Source organism: Chironomus tepperi, unplaced genomic scaffold, assembly GCF_022539635.2.
Source record: "Chironomus tepperi strain 1889 unplaced genomic scaffold, CSIRO-AGI_Ctep_v1 contig_188, whole genome shotgun sequence".
Taxonomy (NCBI): Eukaryota; Metazoa; Arthropoda; class Insecta; order Diptera; family Chironomidae; genus Chironomus; species Chironomus tepperi.
The window spans coordinates 1-20,635 of NW_027226310.1; the positions used below are offsets into that span (position 1 = coordinate 1).

Below are 20,635 nucleotides of genomic sequence, written 5' to 3' on the forward strand. Positions count from 1 at the left end.
TTTTTCTCTTTTTCGATACATATTTTTAAATGCATGAAGTAACCTTGATTTCTAAATTCTGATATTTGCTAAAATATTCTGTCCAGAGTGTGGCTTTCTCAAAAACGACTGTTAATATTTTTGTCGATAAAATTCAAATTTTTTTTGACCGTTACTTATACTTTTCTTCGGAACGTAAATTTTTATTTTAAAATAAGTTGAGTTCGAATAGTTCGAATTTCTTCGACAATCAAATGTCGAAGAATTCGAATTTGAGACGGTCACACTCTGATTCATTCTACGCCAAGTATTTGCAACTTATGTCAGAATTCTTTTTCGCCATCGTCCCAAGAATTTTTAAGTCTATTTTTAAAATTAACATCACGGATGGTCAAGTGAACAAAGTAATTTTGATCATCAGTGATGGTGAAATTCAAAAATTTGAAAAATTTCTAATTTAAAAAGAAACTTTGAGTTAATAGGCTGAGATAATAAGCTGAATTTCTAAGAGATGAGTTCATGGCAAGTTCATGACACTCTGTCAATTCTACAATATGAAGCGTTTTGAGAAAGAAACTTCTAAGCAGAGTTGTTAGATAGGTCAAGGTCTCTAGAATGATGTGTAGTTGTATCATAGTAGCTTATGGCTTAGCTAATGTCAGTGGTTTACAACCTGTTATTGTGTCACGGGACTGTACAGTACTAGAAAATGTTTCACGCCTGGAAGCTCAGGTATATATCTATAAATATTCCCAAAATACATGAAAACATTCCCGATTAGAGTTCTCAATCCCGGAATCCCTAATAACGAGATCCTTGGTTCTTGGACGATTTTGGACCGGTATTAAAATCCCTAATTCTTATATTCACAAATATTCCAAAATTTGTATGTAATATTTCCTTTATTTCGGAGTTCCCAGGCCTTGATCTACGTATTGGGATTCATATGCAAAGGCAAAAATTGTCCTTTGACTGTAGCTTTTTTGTCCAGGCGCGTCATATGGCTTGGATATGTCTTGCATGTCTAGGTCTTGTCTATGTCTAGATTGTCTTTGTCTAGGTCACAGTTTTTGTTTTTCTTAAACATGTCTCTGCCAAGTTAGTGCCTTAGCTTAAACAGGTGATAACGCTAGCCATACTTAGGAAAAGCAAATTTAGCTGCCTTAAAAAAGTCAATGCCAGTCATAAATTTTTTCTCTTAATTCCAAATCGTTAGATGACAACTCTGCTTCTAAGAAGACCTATGTTTAATGTCAATTACGAATTTTGTAGTTAACTTGAAACTGTAGTAGATAAGATAAGAGGTGTTTCAATTTTTTTAACTTTAGATAAGAGCAAAGGCGTCACTGAAGTACTACATAGTCATGAATTTCTGGGAATCATTCATGGCAGTCTTAACACTTTCTCTTAATTTTGTTTATATATTTAATTTATTTTGGTATTTCACTTAAAATTGCTGGAATTTTTTGTTTAGTTTCAAAAGAAATGGATGTCTGTTTATGTGATTAAAATTTATTATCTTAACTCTCATTTTTTTCATATTTTCGTGAATTTTTAAATGCTGATTCTATCAATGCACTTCAACCCCGAGTAAGACGTGTTGGTAAAAGAACTTGTTCGTAGGCTTCAATGCTCTGTTCTTCATTTATGTTGCTCGGGAACGTTAAATTGATAGAACTTCAAAAAAAAAAAAGTTCTTCCAAATTGAATTCGTCACAGTTCGTTAAGAACGGATTAAAATTTCGCTGAAATGCTATACTTCACAAGCGCCAGCAGAAAAATTCCATGCAAAATTTCAATCGGATTTTAGTGAATCGGAGCGCATTGAAGTCGATTTCGAAATCTGCTATACATGTAGTTTCTATGAAAGGAGCCATTCACTTATTATGTAACGCTCCTAAAGAGAGAAAAGGTGATAAGAAAGAAACCCTACTTTAGGTTATGGTTCAAACAATTAAGAATTGAAATTTTCCAGGTGTGTGAGAGGAAGGGAGGAGGTGTCATTTTCCCATTACGTGATAAGCGAACGGCCCCTAACCACTTTAAGTATATCCACTTCAACAGACAACATGATCATGAAACCGCAAAACGATGTCAACATTGTTTACAAACTGCGCGTCAATTACATGTGAGACTTGAACTGCACAAATACTTATTACTCACGAGAGTGAGAGAGTATAACATGCTCAATTTCTTTTCATTCTACATACATTTTTCTAGCTGTGAGGTTTTATTTTTATTTTGCTCATTCGGAAATAATTTTATTTCCAAAAGTTAAAGCAAAAAATTATGATTTTTATAAAACAGACTTTTAAGTTATTAGTTACTTTAATTATAGTTTTACAAATTAATTGTGTTCCTATTAGTGATTATAAAGAAGTTATTGGATATCTTCAAAATTTTGGATATTTATCAAATGACGAACAATCGTCGCTAAATCATATTATTGATAATCATGAGAGTATAAAAACGGACAATCGGCTCAGGAGAGCATTGAAGGATTTACAAGTAAGTGATTATGTCAAATCCACAAGTGTTGATTAAAGATCAAAGTTTATAGCAATATTATTGTTATCAATAAATTCAAATATGACACTTATAAGCGCGATAGTGCTACGTATGATGGAATTTCCCAGCGTTGCCATTTGAACTGTATCAATTGATCATGAAAGTAAAAGTCGAGACTTTCAAATCCATATTGCAGTGATGAGCTACCTTTTGAACTTCATGACACACCTTTGTGGTAAGCTTCGACCAAAACCGCACATAGCATACAGTTCATGGCGTTCTACTATTGAGCAGTTTGTCCTGCAGTGCAACCTTTATAATCAACCATATACTTACTTACTTCGCTGGTCGTACAGATCAGTTGTGATCCATGACCTCCCACAGGAGTCGCCTGAAGCTGGTTCTATCGCTGGCTACCACTTGCCAATTTCCGATACCAAGTGCACTACTATCTCTATCGACAGCTTCCTTCCAAGAGTTCTTTGGGTGTTCACGGGATCTTTTACCGTCCAGAAAATTAGCTTTGAAGACCTTAACAAATGAACCATATGCCGTGTGATTTTGGTCGAGGCTTACTACCAAAGTGTGTCGGGAAATACAAAACAGACACTAGACACAGGTAAAAACCGTTCAATTCCTTCATAATGTGAATTGTTCTTCTTACAAAACCATACAAATTGTACGGTTTTTGCCTGTGACAAGTCCCTGTTTTGCAGCCCTGACTCACAACTGTACTAGTTTGCTAACCACTGATAGATTGTATCAGAAAACGTAAATAGTCCACATCTGTGCACAGTATGTGTGAGTAAAAATGCGAGCAAGCTATGCCGAACTCTCGAATTACAATTACCTAAGAAGAAGAATAAGTCGAAAAAGAGAGAGTAAACAGAGTAATTTTATAGCCCGGGCAAGTAACAACGAATTTCGACAATTCTTGTTATGAATGTCATGCATTGTTTGGCACTCATCAATTCAACTACGCTCTTTGATCATGGAATTTTTTTGGGGAATTTGTACTGTGCATATTCAATTAACTCGACATCTAACAATAGTTCGTTAAGAACATAAAGAAGCGTGCTGAAAATTCACAAATATTCTAATGAATGCTGTCAATTCATTAAATATTCGCAATGTGTATCAATTGGAACATAAAATGGTTATAAATTAATTTAAAAGAGGCAGTAAATAATATTTTAAGATACTTCGCATACTTGATTGAATAGCAGTTAGAAACTGGATGAGTAGCTGCTAAATGAGTTGCTGAGCGACGCAAATTAAGAAGAATCCGGAAAAGAGCTTGCAGAGCTTCGCTAAAGCTCTGTAATTAACATCGAATGAAAGTCATCTTCATGTTCAGTTTCCATTTACTTACTTACTTACTTCGCTGGCCGTACAGATCAACTGTGATTCATGGCCTCTCCCAGATGTTGTCTATAACTGGTTCTATCGTCAGCTTCCGCCTGTCTATTGCCAATACCAAATGCAATGCTGTCTCCATCGACAGCCTCCTTCCAGGAGATTTTCCATTTAATGTTGACAAAAGAGTTTTGGAAGTGCTGGAAGGAGTTTTCTTTGTTAGTGTCGGTTGAGGTTAAATTGATCGAAATCCAGAGCGGCATAATGTGCGTTTACTGTATTTTGCGCCATAAAAGTGGATCTAAATCAGTCATAAAGCTGACAAGACAACTTGACGATTTATCGTCCCTTTAATGTCTCTTTATCGTGGTCCTATGAGCTCCATGTCCTGTATCAGTGAAATTCATTATTTGTCATGGTATAGTTGACTACCCCTTTTTAGCAAATAATCGGTGAATCACTGATGATGATAATCACGTCATTTTGTGCATCAAAAACCCAAACCGTACTCAACCTTTCCAGCCTGACTAGCTTTAAAGTTAAAGCAATATTTCTACTTTCAAATTTATTGTTTTCTCTCTCATTTCATTTACATTAATGAGTATAACAAGCGTAATTGTATACATTTATATTGTCATTGTCTTTAATTATAATTAAATGGAACTTGAATTAAGTATTGAATACTTTGGTATAGGTAGTAATCTGCTAAAAGGATGTGAACCTAGACTGAAGTTCAGAAGTAATCTTTAAAGATGTTGTGGATGCAAAAGTATTTTTTTATGACCTCATTTCTTTGAGGTTTAACTTCTAATGCAGTAGTTTGCTGCCTGTGTTCCGCGACACTTTGGTGTGTCTATTTGGAAATGCGGTTTTGGTCGTGGCTTTCCTGATTGGACAATAATACGTTAGAACTAGTGATCATCGAAAATTACATTGTCATCAACTAGTTATTTTTGTCCATCAGGTAACCACCAAGCTACACCGTGACACAACAAAGCTTCCACACCACTATTCTAACTGATCCAGTAACCCAGTATTCCATCATGAATGATGAATACTTAATTGTTATTATGACATTGTGAAATGAACTGTTTGCAGTGTTTCTTAACACTTTTAGAGATAACAAAGACGCCCGACATAATATGTGACTATAAAAGCACTTAATGATTGCATGAATTGCTCTATTGTGTTGGATAGAATTTCTAAAACAGCCTTTAATAGCCGATAAACTCTAGAATTGCAAATGATAGCTATTATTTAATTATGATTCATTTGCATATGTTTCAATAACAGAGTACATGAATTATTAATTGAAATATAATGTTTATAGATTAATGGCATATCAATTTTCCCTTCATCAAAGTCAATAATTGCGACTTAATGTCACGATTTATGACTCATCATGTGACATACGACATCAAATTAAATCGAAATTTATAAAATAAATAAGAAATGATTATTAAAAATGATTCATGGTCCTTTCCTTTCCTGAACTGGATTATCAACTGATTTTGGGAAAGAATATTCATTCCTTTATTAAATGGAAGTACAATCATTTATTAAGACTTTGGATAGAGCCAAAATGTCGTAAGCGACTGCTGATCTGAATTCCCATTTTTCAATTATTTTTTTGCCTGTTCTGAAATAACAAGTTACTTCTAAGTCTGCTTATGTAGGTGTGCCATTATTCTAAGCTTTTTATTAGATAGCAGTTCTATATACAGGAATATGACTTCATAACATTAGATGTTTGGCATTACATTAAAACGTAAACAAACTTAACCTTGAACAGTTTTTTGCTTCGACTTCAATCAATATTTCTTATTATTAAGAGTTGACATCCGAATCGTGCTATTCGTCGGTTAATTGATCGAAAATTTGTCCTTGACTTGCGTGACTCTCTCTCGGACAGTACAATGTGCTTGCTAGAATACCACTACTCCGAGTGTACAAAGAGAATGCTCAAATTTTACACTCTGAGCACGTTAATGTGAGCATCTTCCATACAAAAGTTGATGCCACTACTTCACCGGTTTGAGCAGACTCAGAGAGCATGCTCTCATAACGTACTCAGAGCACATTGTGAGCATGATCTGAAATGTGATGTGACATGAGACATTAGCTCAGTTTTTTGAGCACTCGTAGGGTAAGATTCAAAGTTGCCCTGTCTGCTCCGTGATTCCTGATTTTGACCAAATTTTAAGGTTCGACGCATTTAGACGCTCAAATCTGTCTTTAAACTGGAATCTATTTAAATCCCCATTTCGTTACGTAATAAGTAAACGGCCTTCTAGTGGAATGCTGTTTGTGTAAGGAACTACTATTTGTACAAGCCAAAATGAATATGATATCGCAGTAAATAGACCACAAATTTCAGTTTGCTGTTCTAAAAATAGAATCATATGATTTTCTCCTACGTATTTTGGCTTCAAACAGCAATCGATAAAAGTCATGCTTTGCTTTTAAGTGATGAAAGTAAATTGTTCTTGGAAATTCATCATTTAAATATTTATGAATGTTAAGCACTAAATTCATTTAAACAAACTTAAAATACTTGCTATAAAATTGCTATAAAAATCAAAATTTCCATGAATAAATTGAAACTTTTTATTATCATGCTCAATTTTAGAGAAATGGAAATATACCGATAACAGGAAAGTATGATAAAAATACCGCAACTTTAATGGAAACGCCACGATGTGGTGTGTCTGATAAGAATCTAATTGGAAGACGTCATAAAAGATATACATTGATGTCAACTAAATGGCAATCTACAAATCTGACTTACAGGTTGGTATTTAAGAACAAGATTCCTTAACAGAACAGACAATTTGCATACATCCATAAATGAGAGTGCTGTTAAGTATGCATCTTGTCTGTTTTAGGATTCTTGAACCTTAAAAATCAAGAATTTTTGCAATTTTTTGCTAATTTTCATTCATTCAACAGGTTTGATCATAAAGGCAACAAAAGATTCATGGAGGATGAAGCAGACATCAAACGAATACTTCGTGAAGCATTTAATGTTTGGGAAAAAGACACAATAATGAAATTTTTGAAATTGAAGAAGGAACTGCTGATATTATGATTTATTTCGTAAAACCAAAGCACACAGATGTTGATCCATATGTGTTCGGATCTAATACATTAGCTCATGCCTTCCAACCTGGTAGAGGTCTAGGTGGTGATGCACATTTTAATGAATTGATTAATTGGGATTTCAAAGTAAGCTACAATAGTAAACCTGAAGATGGAAAGATTAGTTTCTTTGGTGTTGCATTGCATGAACTTGGACATAGTTTAGGTAAGTGATCCTTGAAATGTGTAGGATAAAGAAATGGTCGAAAATCAGACACCAATCCTAATTGACTCTTGGTTATGATCCAGAGTCACACTGGCTTGGTTGTCAGATTCTCGACCACTTCCACGTCGTGTGACTTCCAGATACATATTCTCATTCTAATTGTTAACAGGCTTAGGTCATACTGTAATCGAAAACGCCGTCATGTACGAATTTTACTCAAGTGACACGTCAACATTAGCAGAAGATGACATTCGTGGTATGCAGCATATTTACGGAGTTCCACCACATAAAAAATATAAGCCACCACCAAAACAAGAAGACAGTAAAGAGGATATGCCTGTTTGGGGTCAAACTCCATTATTACCAGATAAATGTTACACAGCATATGATGCAATTGCAATGATTGATGATGAATTGATTGCCTTTAGACGAAAATATATGTTTGGTCCAAATATGAACATGACGGAATTCCGTTCTCGTTGGAAGGGCTTCTCACCAAGAACGACTCACGTTGATGCAGTTTTTCAAACATCCGAAAAGAAGATCCTGTTCTTCATGAATCAGGATGTCCATACATTTATAGGGAATACGCGAGAGAAATCCTTTAAGCTAAAGGATCTTGGCATCGACGAAAGTGTACTTAAAATTGATGCAATTTTCAGGAAGTCAGATAATAATGTTGTGTATATTTTTGTTGGAAATTACTATTACAAATTTGATGAGCATAAGCTGATGGTCGAAGGATCAAGGAAGAGAATTGCCGACAGTTTCAAGGATGTCTATGACCTCGACACAGCATTTACATATAAAGATAAAATCACCTATTTCTTCAAAAATGAAAGTTTCTTCGAATTTGACAACAATAGAATGCGTCTAAATAGAATGAAGCCTGGATTATCAGCTAATTTCTTTATGGATTGTGATGTGCCAGTTGTTAGCTTTTCATCACGCATTACTGATGATGAAAATGATCCAGATAAAGTTGTTGATTATATCGATCTTGGTTCAGTGTTTGAGGACGAAAAGGAAGAAGTCGATTGCAATAATCCAGAAAGAGCTAAACCCTGTCAAAAAGACAGTGCCAACAGTATTAAAAGCTTCTCATTCTTAGTTGTAGTATTAATTGTAACTCGCTTCTTTTTTTAAGTGCCTTTATGAAGGAAACTACACTGATCGGTATGGGAATGTTTGGGAATTACCTCTAGCAGGTAATCAGCATGCTCTCAAGATTTTACTCTACTTAACTATAATCAGTTAAGCTATAAGCATGACTAATATTCTGCTCTTGAGAACACGATCATTGCCTGCTAGGGTACGTAACGTTTAAAACAGCTTTTTAGTTCCCACCTCCTCCTTAGACCGTGTAAACGATGAGGAAGAACACACTTTGTTGCAAAATCGTAACCAGGCCTTTCCCTCATTCCCATAAGCGTTACGTAATTTCCAAACGTTCTCTACAGTAGTAATTGTTGTCTATACATTGAATTGTGAATATTATGCATTAAAAACTAAGTAACAATAGCCCGAAAAGCAAACATGACGGAGTAAAGTCGAGAAATCAGGTGAGTCTGAATTCCACCAAATCTGATCCAAGATCAGAGTCACACTGGTTTGGCGCTGGAATTTTCACAATTGCTATGCCTTCTGGATAGCAGTGTCGTATGCCTTTTGGATAGCAATGCCGTATGCCTTTTGGATAGCAATGTCGTATGCTTTCTGGATAGGGTTTTCCATTCTGGGATTGAATTGGATTAATCACGGAATTATATGCTGTTCAATCCTGGTATTGAAAACTCTCTTTTGGGGACGATTTCTCCGCTGGTGGTACGGTACGGTACGGTTTGGCACAGTACGATAAGGTAAGGGACGGCATGGCATGGTATGACACGGTACGTTAAGGTATAGGTACAACACAGATAGGGTACAGTTTGTCATACCAGGTGTACCAATATACCGAACCAATAATGCACCTATGATGTGCCATGTCGTACCGAACTGTGGTATACCGTCCCGAATCACCATTGGAGAAATCGATTCATAAGCAACTTGACGATCAAACCCCAAAAAAGGTTTGAATTAATCAATTAACAATCTCTAGAATTATTAATATACCATTAATATCATCATAGTCGTCGTATAGATAACACATTAATTATACCGATTAGGTACTTTATTGCTGGAAGTTGTGTTTTTACAATGTTGTTCAATTATATCCATTAAGAATGTTTATAAAAACAAAAGATAAACAGTGATTCAATCTATGAATGACTACAAAGATTAAATCCGAATTATTTGCAAATCCTTAGTACAAAATATGACAATATGTGATTCTAATTTGGTTCTAAACCAGTGCTTAACTTAATAATATTTAAATGTTCCAAATTTGAACTAAAACTTGCAATTTATTTTTCATTCATTATTGACATTAAGCACAACTTCCAAAAACACAAACTGCTTTTACACAAAAACTAGCCGGAGTGGATGGATATACGTTGGAACTAGTCTAACAGGCAAAGAGATCGCTTTTAGGTACCGTATTAGTTCTTCTGTATCATGAATGCATGCTCTTTGCCTGTTATGGCTAGCCAATTGGACATTAAAATGCCATCAACTAGTTCTAACGTGTATTGTCCACTCGGGTAGCAGATCCTTAAGAATTTAATAAAATATTTAAGTATGCAACAGTTCAATCTTTAGTTTTTGTCTGTCCATATGTCTGTTGGATTCTTTTCAGCTTGAAAGACTTCAAAATGTTACAAAGTGTGACTGGTTTTTACGTCCTCATCTAAAATTCCACAATAATTAATTTAAATATTATACAAAAAGTCTTTTGTTCTCACCGATATACAGCAGTTCCATTCCAGATGGTAAATAATATGCATCGAGACTTTCTATTGGATTTCCCACCTTTAATTTCTTCATATTTGTAAACAAATCTTTATGAAGCTCGTTAATTTGGTTATTGTCTATTCTTAGTTCCATTAATGAATAGCACGTGCTATATATAGCCGATGACAAAAACCGTGACGTCACTTTGATGTAAATCCAAGGTCGTCAGATTATTTAATCCTATGAATATATCTTCCGATAGACTTTAAATGCTGTTATTGTGTAGATCAATGCTTTCAAGCTTTAAGTTGTTCTGGAAAGCTTGGTCGTCAATTCTGTTGATTTGATTTCCTGACAAGTTGATGTCTTTGAGCTTTTTTTAACGGCATTAAGACATTTGTACCCAAAGTTGTAAGATGATTTTCACTAAGATTTAGACATTTAAGCATGGACAGAGAATTGAAAGCTTTATTGTCGAATTTTTGTTATTTTGTTGCTGCTTATTGATATTCTTTCCGACTGTGTCGCATCCAAAAATGAATTATCGCTTGTTGATTCCAGTTTGTTATCGTTCAGAAGCAATTGTTGCTGTTTCTTTGCACATTTAAAGTCATCACGTTTAATGAGCTGCAGTTTTAACTCCAAAGAGTCTAAAACTTCAAGATTCAGGAACTCTTTTATCAGCTGATTCATTGTTTTGGAGATTAACTTCAGTGTCAGTAGCTACTTTCTGATCATTGACAACTTGATTCTTCAATTCAAATGCATAGTCAAGCACAATTTGCAATGTAAAGTCACACTTAAGACTTATTGAGTTTGATGAATAGAACACTTACTTACTGGAACCATGCTCCGACATTGAGCCTATGTTTCCACAAAACACTTAGGAAGAGAGCATTTACAATTTTGATACGGAGTTGGTCCATAATTCGTCGATTTGTAGCATTATGTTTTGACAGGAAAAAAGGTACAATTTTCAGAATTACTTAATATCCGAACATACCCTTTCGTGTTATTGACATCCAGCAAAATAAAAACAAATAGCTACCGAGGGGATAGGAAATAATTTTTTTATAGCATCGATCAGACAGAATTCAAAAAAAAAAGTTATGAAAACATGCTAACGGTCTTGATCATGTTAGATAGTTCATGATTTTAAATAAGTACTGACAAATCTAATCTTGAACTGTAACCAATAAAGTTCAATAATTTACATTATTGTAGCTGTACATAAATCAATTAAATATTAAGTTATGATTTTGAGGAAATATGTCCATAAGTATTTGTGAGGTATCTACATCCAATACAAGCACGAATTAAACACCTTTTTAAAAATAACATCGATAACATGACTATAACATTCAAATAAACCAATAATAAGTTAGATAACAAAAGGTATGTGAATCAGCTGAAAATATTCGTGAAGTAAAGAGTTTTCTTTGTGTTTACAAATATAATAATGAAGTGCTTAACATTAAGCTTTTTACTCAATTTTTTCCTTTTTATTTTAAAAATTAGTTGTATGTCTACCTATTGATAAAAGTGATACTTATAATAACGGTTACATCTGTGATTTTGAATATCAACACGTAAGTTTCCAAAAGGTTTCCTTAGCCGTTCTTCTTTTATCACGTTACAGAATAACAATTTTTTTTATAACATCAAAAATAAGTCTCGAATATTTACATGCACAACTACATACAAAGAACGTGTTGTACAGAAATTTGTGCTCATTTTCTTTCTCAATTTTTGAGAGCTCAGACAGAATTCACTGGACGATTTTTTTTATCTCACATTAAATTTGGTTTAGTTGGATTTTATCAACCATAGAAGAAAGATGAAAGTATTAGAAGCAATTTTAGTTTTATTACTTATCACCTTAACAGTTGAAATTATTGCTGTTCCATTATTTAAACAAAATCATGTAAGTATTCTAGAAGTGAAAAGTGATATTAAGGTGATATTTATCTTCCCGAGTGACACAAATGAAGATGGTTCTGCTACGGAGCTTTTAAAGCTACGATAAATATTTTTTATTGACAGTAAATAGAACGCGCTTATTTTTCTGCGTCCATAAGGCTTCAAAAAAAAAATTGAAAATTTGGTGTGAATATGATAGTCGCGAAAAACAGACTACTTCAGTTGTGTGGCTCGGGTTTCAAACTGGAATTTAATTATTCTAATACCCAAAAAAAGAATAAAATATTGTGAAACGTGTATCAAAATTTAATAAATTACATGAATTTAAGAGAAATTAAATAATATTGCGTATTATGTATCAAGTTTAGAGTTCTGTGATCGTTCTTTTTTGGTGGATATCTTTGAGAATCATTTAATCTGTTATTTAATCAAATATTGATGGATTAGTAATAAATTACGAGTTGGGGGCAGTTTACTTATTACGTAACGCAAATTCCCAATTTCCAATTGCCTTTCGTTACAAAATGTCCATGCAAAAAGCCCGTGAATACCCCCTCCTACCTAATAAGTGAACGATCTCTTATGATAAGTCATTAAATATTTTGTCGTTGTGTTGATCAGTTTTAATGTGAACAGTTATTTGCAACGCAGAAAAATTCAAGAAATATTGAGTATGGTCAAGAAATGTCATCGTGTTTTATAAATCGAGAGATTTGAGCGTATTTTTGCCAAACGAAAGTTTAATTAGCACAACAAAATTCAAACTGACAAGCATTTGTTAATGAACTGAAAATTATTTAAAAAATAACGGTCAAATATTTTTTGAAAATTAACAGTCGAAAAAAATTCAAAAATTTCTAAGGGCTAAAAACACGTGTTTTTTTGTATGAAAAACTAACAAAACATTAATTAAAGCATTTAATCATGATTTTAAGCTACTAGACCAAGCGATAAGCCAGTAATTCGATAGTACGGAGCTAATGCTTCAAACCAGAGGTCTCTACGATGTGTCATTGCTGAGATCTCGCGTCTCAACCTGCCGCCAACCAGCAATTCGATCAAAGTGAAGTTATAAGCGTCATTTTTTCTTTAAAAATGCGCTAACACATTTTTTTATCTCAGAACAGAAAATATGTCGACAACGAAATACTTTTCACAGATTGAATATTTAAATAATTATAATAGAACAGAAAAGAAACCCACTTTTTAATTTATATAAAATAATGACATTTAAAGCGTTTCGATGACTCATATTTTCAAAAGGTGAATCATATTCACAGTAATGAAAATCTTTTGTTTCGTGATGTTTTTCTTTCATCATCAACAAACAAGCTTAACTCTCTACAATAAGTGTTGAACAACCTATGTACCGCGTCACAATAATGTGGATTTTTTGGAACCGTTTGCCGATAGGACCGTATGGTCAAGTCTTACAACCAAGAGATCGAGGTTGTCCGATGGCGGAATAGTTTCGTACTTCGGTACCTAATAAATGTGATACCGACTAAGCGGTAATGTGTTCGATACTCACCTGGGGAACTTTTTCACCTGTACTATATTGAATCATATAAAGTAGAGACGCTACTCAAAACCTCCCTTTGTAGACTAAAACCAATCGCGCCACAAATGAGTGGATCTGATCCCACAATTACTTTAGATCTACTGAGTGGCGCAATCACTCAATAGTTGAACTATCATTAGCCGAACATCTTAGTGCAGTTCTTGTTCTAATGATTTGAATAGCTGGTGCATCGCGAAAAATAGAAGGTTGCCCACCACTGATATATGTACATAGTAGAGTTGTATGCAGTGTTGTTTTGAAATTTGACAAATTTAAGAGTAACTTTATATGTTCTTTAAAGACGCAAAATACACTAATCACTTTAGAACACATCTATTATACTAACTGGAACTAGAATTGTCATTCTTTTATTTATTTTTTTAAAACAGGAAGATAAAAATATCATAAAAAATACAGATTTTATTGAAAACCTTCATTGTGGTGTTCATAAGAACCACAACCGCATCAAGCGGTACTCATTATTGAGTAAAAAATGGCCGACTAAAGATCTAACGTATAGGTAAGTGATATTTAAATATCCACGTTTACTGATAAGTAGTCACAACATTAATCCCGCTAGGGTTAATCTTAAAAATATGAAGTCATTTGATGAACAGATAGAAAACATCCATAAAATAACAAGAAAAGGCTTTGACACTTTTGAAAAAGAAACTGGTTTCAAATTTACAGAAGTAAAAGAAGGTCCTGTTGATATTTTGGTTTCATTTGTCAATCGGAGCCATCCAGAACTTGATCCTTATACATTTGGTCATCGGATAATAGGACACAGTTTTGCACCTGGACCAGGTATTGGAGGTGACATCCATCTGGATAGCAAAATTATGTGGTGTTTTGATCCTAACTCAAATTGCATTGAAAATGTTAGCTTTTTTGCTGTTATTCAACATCAAATTGGACACAGCTTAGGTAAGGTTGAGTGATTTAATCTTGATTCAACAACTTTTTCACTCATTTTAATTGTACAGGCTTAGAAGATTCGAGTGATCCAAACTCTATAATGTATGATCGCTATTCTAAACCTAAATACGAATTGCCTGTCGTTGACAATCGTACATTACAAGAGTTATACGGAAATAAACATAGATCAAAAGAGAATGCTGTTTACAATAAAGGTGATGGAACTGGTGATTTTATTGATGATTCGTCAAACACTGTCAATGGTTTATGGAAACTATTGGTTATTATTGTTATGTTAATTATATTGTTCTTATTGGTTATGATCATGCTAAGGACATCTCGAAAAATCAGTTATTATTTTCTCGTTTGAATTTAAAAGTAACAGCCAAATTTTTACTAATTTTAGTGAATTTTCTTTGAATAACAAAGTTTAATTAAACAATCTTAATCATAGATGAATCTTTAGCTTAAAAAGATGATTATTAATGTTAAAATAAGACGAATTTATGCAAAAAATTCCAAATTCGACACAAAGTCGACTGTTTTTAAAAATGTCGACTTTTTTCGACACTGAAATGTCCGTAGTATGATTATGATAATGTTAGGGTTGGGCAAATATTCGAATATACATTATTCTCAAAAATTCCGTTTCATATGAATTCTTTAATATGTCATTTCTTTAAGCATTTGTGAAGTATGTAATTTCATACAAAATTTTAACCAAAATCCTTATTTTGCTTATGATATTTAAGTGAATTTTCGTAAAAAATTCAAAAAAAAAAAAACCAAAATATTCAGCATTTCTAGTTTTAAAAAATTCCAATTTTAATTTATAGTGTGATACAAGTGTGATACAAATGAAGAAGACTTCGCCACGTACTGATTAGGGGTCCGAAAATTACCGGTAATCGAGATTTGACGGTAACGGATATTTACCGGTAATTACCGGTGTTACCGGTAATATCCGTATATTCCGACTATATATATCCGAATATTTAGGGTAAAAAAAATTTTTTTTTGGTCACTATTTTTTTGGTCATTTTTAAAAAAAGTCATATATAATCGTTTTTAAAGGATGGCTTGTATAGAAGAGTTTTAAAACATCCATAAGGTCAAATCTACCGAAGACTTTTTCGACTTGATTTTCTTTTTCCCAAAATTTTTCAAAATTAAGTGCTTTACATATGCATTTTGATATTTAACATAAATTGAAATATAGTATCTATCATTTTAACTAGTAATCAGCCAATTTCAAGCTTTAGTTAAAGAGTTATTTCAATTTAAAAATGTTTCTCGGTTAATAGAAAAAAATTACCCTTTTTTTCATTTTCAGTTTTCCAAATTTAGACAAATGTTTGACTACATAAAACTCATTTTGTCAATTTCCGCTGTTATATGCTTCATTTTTATGCTCATTATGCTTATTAAACATGTCTAGTTAATCAGAATTTAATGAAAAATAGCGTTTCTCGGTTAATATTTCAACTCATTATTGCAAAACAATTTTCGTTTGTTTACAAAATTTAATTTCGATTTTAAAAGGAACTAGACACTTTTGTCTTTGAATAATGTGAGCAACACAATAGTAATTAAAATCTTAATCGAAATTCCTGGTCACGATATACTTTAAGCAAACATATTTAGAGAAAAAAGAACTTAAAAAATTGTTTACACTGTTAAAAATTTTTGTATCGAAAAATTTCAGTGCACTTTATCTGTAGATTTAACCATATATATCTTGGAATTGACAAGTCTAAAAAATTAAAAATATCCACATTAAAAGTTTTCAAAAATGAAAAATGTCTAAAAATAAAGTTTTTACCCTAAACAAAAAAATAAACTGCGGTCTTAATATTTTAATTTTTGAAAAATTCGTTAAAAATCTGTTACCGATGGATAATCCATATAAATGAACGGTAACGGTAATGGATATTTCCGGTAATTACCGGTAACGGACGGTACGGATATCCGTCATTCGGACCCCTAGTACTGATACTCTCGGTACTGATACTTTATAAAAGACTTAATCTCATAAGGAATAATTTCTTCTAAAGTTTGTCTGCATGAACATATTTATAAATATTGATGCGGTTAAACGAAAATTTAACTGTCAATTTTTGAAAAATCACTAACACCATCATTAGTATTTTACACGGAGAACAATAGAAAATTGTGATAGTATTAGTTACTAAAGAATCTAATTTCCTTTTATAAAAACCCGAATAATTAATTAAAGTTAATTTATTCATAAAATAAAGATCTATTGCATGTTTCTGATAATTACTTTGATTTAGTCCCAGAGTGTTATGAATTGTACAGTTTTTGCCTGTGACAGGTGCCTGTTTTCCAACTCTGGTTATGGCTATAGTTAGTTTAATTCATTCTTGCCAAATTGCAAAATCTTTAAATATGGTTATTAAAAGGGCACATGAATATTTGGTTTTATAAAAGAAGGGTCTTTTTTTCAAGGCACAAATAATTCAAGACCGCCAAGTGGTATACAAATTATCATATACTCTATATTCTAATTAATAATTTTTGAATATAATCAGAGTGTGGCTGTTTCACAAACGACCGTTAATGTTTTTCAAAAAAAAAAAAATATGTCGTTAAAATTCAAATTTTTTTTTGACCGTTACTTTTACTTTTCTTCGTAACGGAAATTTTTAATTCAAAGTAAGTTAAGCTCGAAATGTTTGACTTTTTCGACAATCTAATGTCGAAAAACTCAGGTTTGAGACGGCCACACTCTGAATATAATGATAAGAAAACAACTCAGGCTGATTACCATGATGCAACAAATTTAGCATTTACAAAAGCAATAAAAAGAAAAATAAAGTTTGTAGATTTAATTTATTCATTCATTCATTTTTTTTCATTCATTCATCTTTACTACATATCAGATTTGTGAGACCGAATATTGTGTTACTTCTGCATTACTCGTTACTTTACTTACCGTCTCACTTATCTTACTTATCGTTTAATTCGTTTTTTGTTTGTTCATTGACTATTTGTTATATACAGAATATTCCCGAGCGACTCAAATGAAGATGGTTCTGATAAATAAAGCTAATACCATGCATGTGATTCTAGAATTCAAGAAAGAGAATCATAATAAAATAAAGTTATTGCCCGATATGAGTTTTGTTTACGTTAGCCGAAGTTGTTTTTTCTCACAAAACCAAATACAAATTTGAGCTAGTCGCGTTATACGCATTATTTGAAGGTATTTGACTTATCTACATGACTCAATTCACTATAAATCTCCCGTAATTAATAAGACAAAAAAATAAGAAGAATTATCCCCACAAACAGGGAATCGCATTTTTGAATTACACAATTTCGTGTCTTACTGTTAATACTGTGACACTGCGATGACATACCAAACACGTTGTGCTGAATGAATAAAGTTTTTCTCGTAAACAAGAAAGTTTTATTTTGTAAACAGTAGAATAAAGTCCACCGACATTCCATATGATCATACTGACCAAATTTATACATGTAAATACATATAGGAAGAGAAGCACTTGGCCGCGCGAGAAAAAAAAATTGTGCGTACGAGAGATAACACGTAAGATTGATGATATATTAATAGATTTCTATGCTCATATTTCTTAATACAATCAACCCGAGTGGCACAGCTAGTTAATATCTTAATATATTAGACATGATTCAACTAAAATACAAAAGTAAGTTACGTAAGTGACTTGCAAAAATGTTTTTATGCCAGTTACGAACGGTATGCGATCGCCGGCATGTGAGAGAAATCTGGTGAATATTCTCTTTTCCTCTCGCTCTCAGTTCACTTATATCTTTTGCTTGAAGCGCAAGTGGTTCAGTTTTCTTCTATTATTTGATTAGTAAGGATGAAATTATCATTTGGAAATATAATTTTATGGTTCAATATTCTGACAATTAGAACTGATGGTAAACCATTGATCAATAATAATCAGGCAAGTATTATAGTGTAGTGATATGTGATTCGAGTGACATAATTTATAGCTAATAACTTCCGGTAGACTTCCTTGGAAATCTCAAATATTATTCAATTAAAATTAAATATAAAATGTCCATGCTGGTGAATTTAATAGAAAAGAATTGATTTATATGCTTATAATAGTTACAATCAGTAATTAAATGCATTATAATTGAGTGATTGTCACAAATATTTATAAAGTGACGAATAATGACATTTTATTAAATCACTAAACAACTGCATCTTGAATCCCAAAATTACGTGTACGGAACATTCAGAAAAAGCCATGCTGGTCAGCACGTTGAAATGAAAATAAAGGAAACTTTTTATAATATGGTTCAATAATATGAATCATACATATTTACGCCAATTGAAATCTTTCGATTCTACACAGATAGATAAGCATAGTGAGCATCCTATGTACCGCGGCACATTCGTTTCCGGAAATGAAATGCACGGTTTCGATCAAGACATAATAAGGTGTTCCGCGAATTTGATATAGATGTTATACCTTGACTGTTATAGATGTTATACACATGCTGTGATCTTGAACTTGACAAGATAATTTTTCCCAAAATTGGAAAATCTTTTTCTATCAAATTTTGACTAGACTGTGATTTTATTTATGAAATATTCCTTTTTCCGAGAAGAATTAGAACGAAATTGACAATTATGCAGGAATATGTCTACGTGATCTCATTCCCATCTTTGAACAAAATTCCTCAAATTGTTATAGATTTTTCGGAATTGATTGAAATATATAGCGCATCCACATGGAGGCGGCTTCTATTTAATGTTTATAAAAGTGTTTAAGCAAAGCCTTTAATGCTCTGAGCTTTTTTGTCACGCGAAAAAGGAAAATGAATCAGGGAATGAATCATTTTCTAAGATGTTGAATGTTCTATTTTCTCCGAATTTTCTTGTTTCGTGTTTTGATGTAAATACTTTTGAATTGCTCAATGTTAAACTTCCTTAATATAACAATGCTCTCATGCTCCCTCAGACTCATACATTAACATGTCTCTTTTTATTTTTAAAACAGGAAAACATCGTACTTAAATTTGATTATATAAATGAAAAGATACTTCATGAATATCCTGACAGCATAAGCAGCAAAGGAGCTCCGATGGCACAAAAATGGACGACCAAGGATCTAACGTATAGGTATGTTATATTTAAATATCCACATTTACTGATAAGTAATCACAACATTAAACCTGCTAGGGTAAATCCCGAAAGCATGAAGTCATATGATGATCAGCAAATAGAAAACATCCTTAAAATAACAAGAAAAGGCTTTGACACTTTTGAAAAAGAAACTGGTTTCAAATTTACAGAAGTAAAAGAAGGTCCTGTTGATATTTTGGTTTCATTTGTCAATCGGAGCCATCCAGAAATTGATCCTTATACATTTGGTCATCGGATAATAGGTCACAGCTTTGCCCCTGGTTCCGGTCTTGGAGGTGACATCCATCTGGACAGCAAAATCATGTGGTGTTTTGATCTTAATTCCAACTGCATTGAAAATGTCAGTTTTTTTGCTGTTATTCAACATCAAATTGGACACAGCTTAGGTAAGGTTGATTGATTTAGAATAAGGATGATTTGGAGTCAATCCTTCATTTAACAACTTTAATTTGATTCTTCTTTAATCATTTTAATTGTACAGGCTTAGAAGATTCCAGTGATCCAAACTCTATAATGTATGATCGCTATTCTAAACCTAAACCTGAATTGCCTGTCGTTGACAATCGTACATTAGAAGAAATATACAGAAATCAAGATGAATCAAAAAGGAAAGAGACTTCAGTAGAAAGCGATGATACTGGGGACTACATTAAACGAATTGAACCTAACAGTGCCGTTTCACAAAATGCATCTTGGAAATTATATGTTGTTCTTAAAATTGTTTTATTAATTTATTTATGAAATCTTTGCTAATCTTGGCAAATTTTGGCACGTGAAAAATAAACAAAAAATGGGAAAGGAATAAGCAAAGTGCCCGGAAAGCAGATGGCGTAGAAATGGATCAACTACTCTGGAATGGGGAAGGATTTTCGACAATTTCTACGTTATTTGCTGATCAAGATATATAGATGTGTTCATACAAAGTACAAAATTTTGGTTTTTCATACGTATTTTCTATTAATGTAGCACAGATAATATTTTGTATCAAATGAAGTAAAATAACAACAAATAAACAAAAATTTTGCAAAAACCATATTAAAGAGATACATTATTTGATTTTTTAGCTAATTAGAATCCTGCACAGCAAAAATTTCTG

At 32.7% G+C, this 20,635-nt stretch overlaps 3 protein-coding genes across 4 annotated transcripts; all 3 read left to right on the top strand.

The window, feature by feature from the left end:
- The first annotated feature begins 2,219 nt into the window (after positions 1 to 2,219).
- Positions 2,220 to 8,371, top strand: LOC139089637 (interstitial collagenase-like). Its single transcript, XM_070639217.1, has 4 exons — positions 2,220 to 2,487; positions 6,473 to 6,633; positions 6,793 to 7,147; positions 7,317 to 8,371. Exons 3-4 carry the CDS (start codon positions 6,928 to 6,930, stop codon positions 8,291 to 8,293), a joined length of 1,197 nt encoding a protein of 398 aa, XP_070495318.1. The 5' UTR covers positions 2,220 to 2,487; positions 6,473 to 6,633; positions 6,793 to 6,927; the 3' UTR covers positions 8,294 to 8,371.
- Positions 8,372 to 11,890: 3,519 nt separating this feature from the next.
- On the top strand, positions 11,891 to 14,980 carry LOC139089646 (neutrophil collagenase-like). The gene is made up of 4 exons (XM_070639229.1): positions 11,891 to 11,900; positions 13,847 to 13,977; positions 14,038 to 14,384; positions 14,444 to 14,980. Exons 3-4 carry the CDS (start codon positions 14,054 to 14,056, stop codon positions 14,743 to 14,745), a joined length of 633 nt encoding a protein of 210 aa, XP_070495330.1. The 5' UTR covers positions 11,891 to 11,900; positions 13,847 to 13,977; positions 14,038 to 14,053; the 3' UTR covers positions 14,746 to 14,980.
- A 2,480-nt stretch (positions 14,981 to 17,460) lies between these two features.
- Positions 17,461 to 20,441, top strand: LOC139089645 (neutrophil collagenase-like). Of its 2 annotated transcripts, none has more exons than XM_070639227.1 (4): positions 17,461 to 18,328; positions 19,394 to 19,515; positions 19,576 to 19,925; positions 20,021 to 20,441. In XM_070639227.1, the coding sequence occupies exons 1-4, from the start codon at positions 18,242 to 18,244 to the stop codon at positions 20,278 to 20,280; spliced, it is 819 nt and encodes a 272-aa protein (XP_070495328.1). In that variant the 5' UTR covers positions 17,461 to 18,241; the 3' UTR covers positions 20,281 to 20,441. The 2 variants fall into 2 exon arrangements, with proteins under 2 accessions (XP_070495328.1, XP_070495329.1); XM_070639228.1 differs by lacking the exon at positions 17,461 to 18,328 and adding an exon at positions 19,216 to 19,288.
- The last annotated feature ends 194 nt before the right edge of the window (positions 20,442 to 20,635 follow it).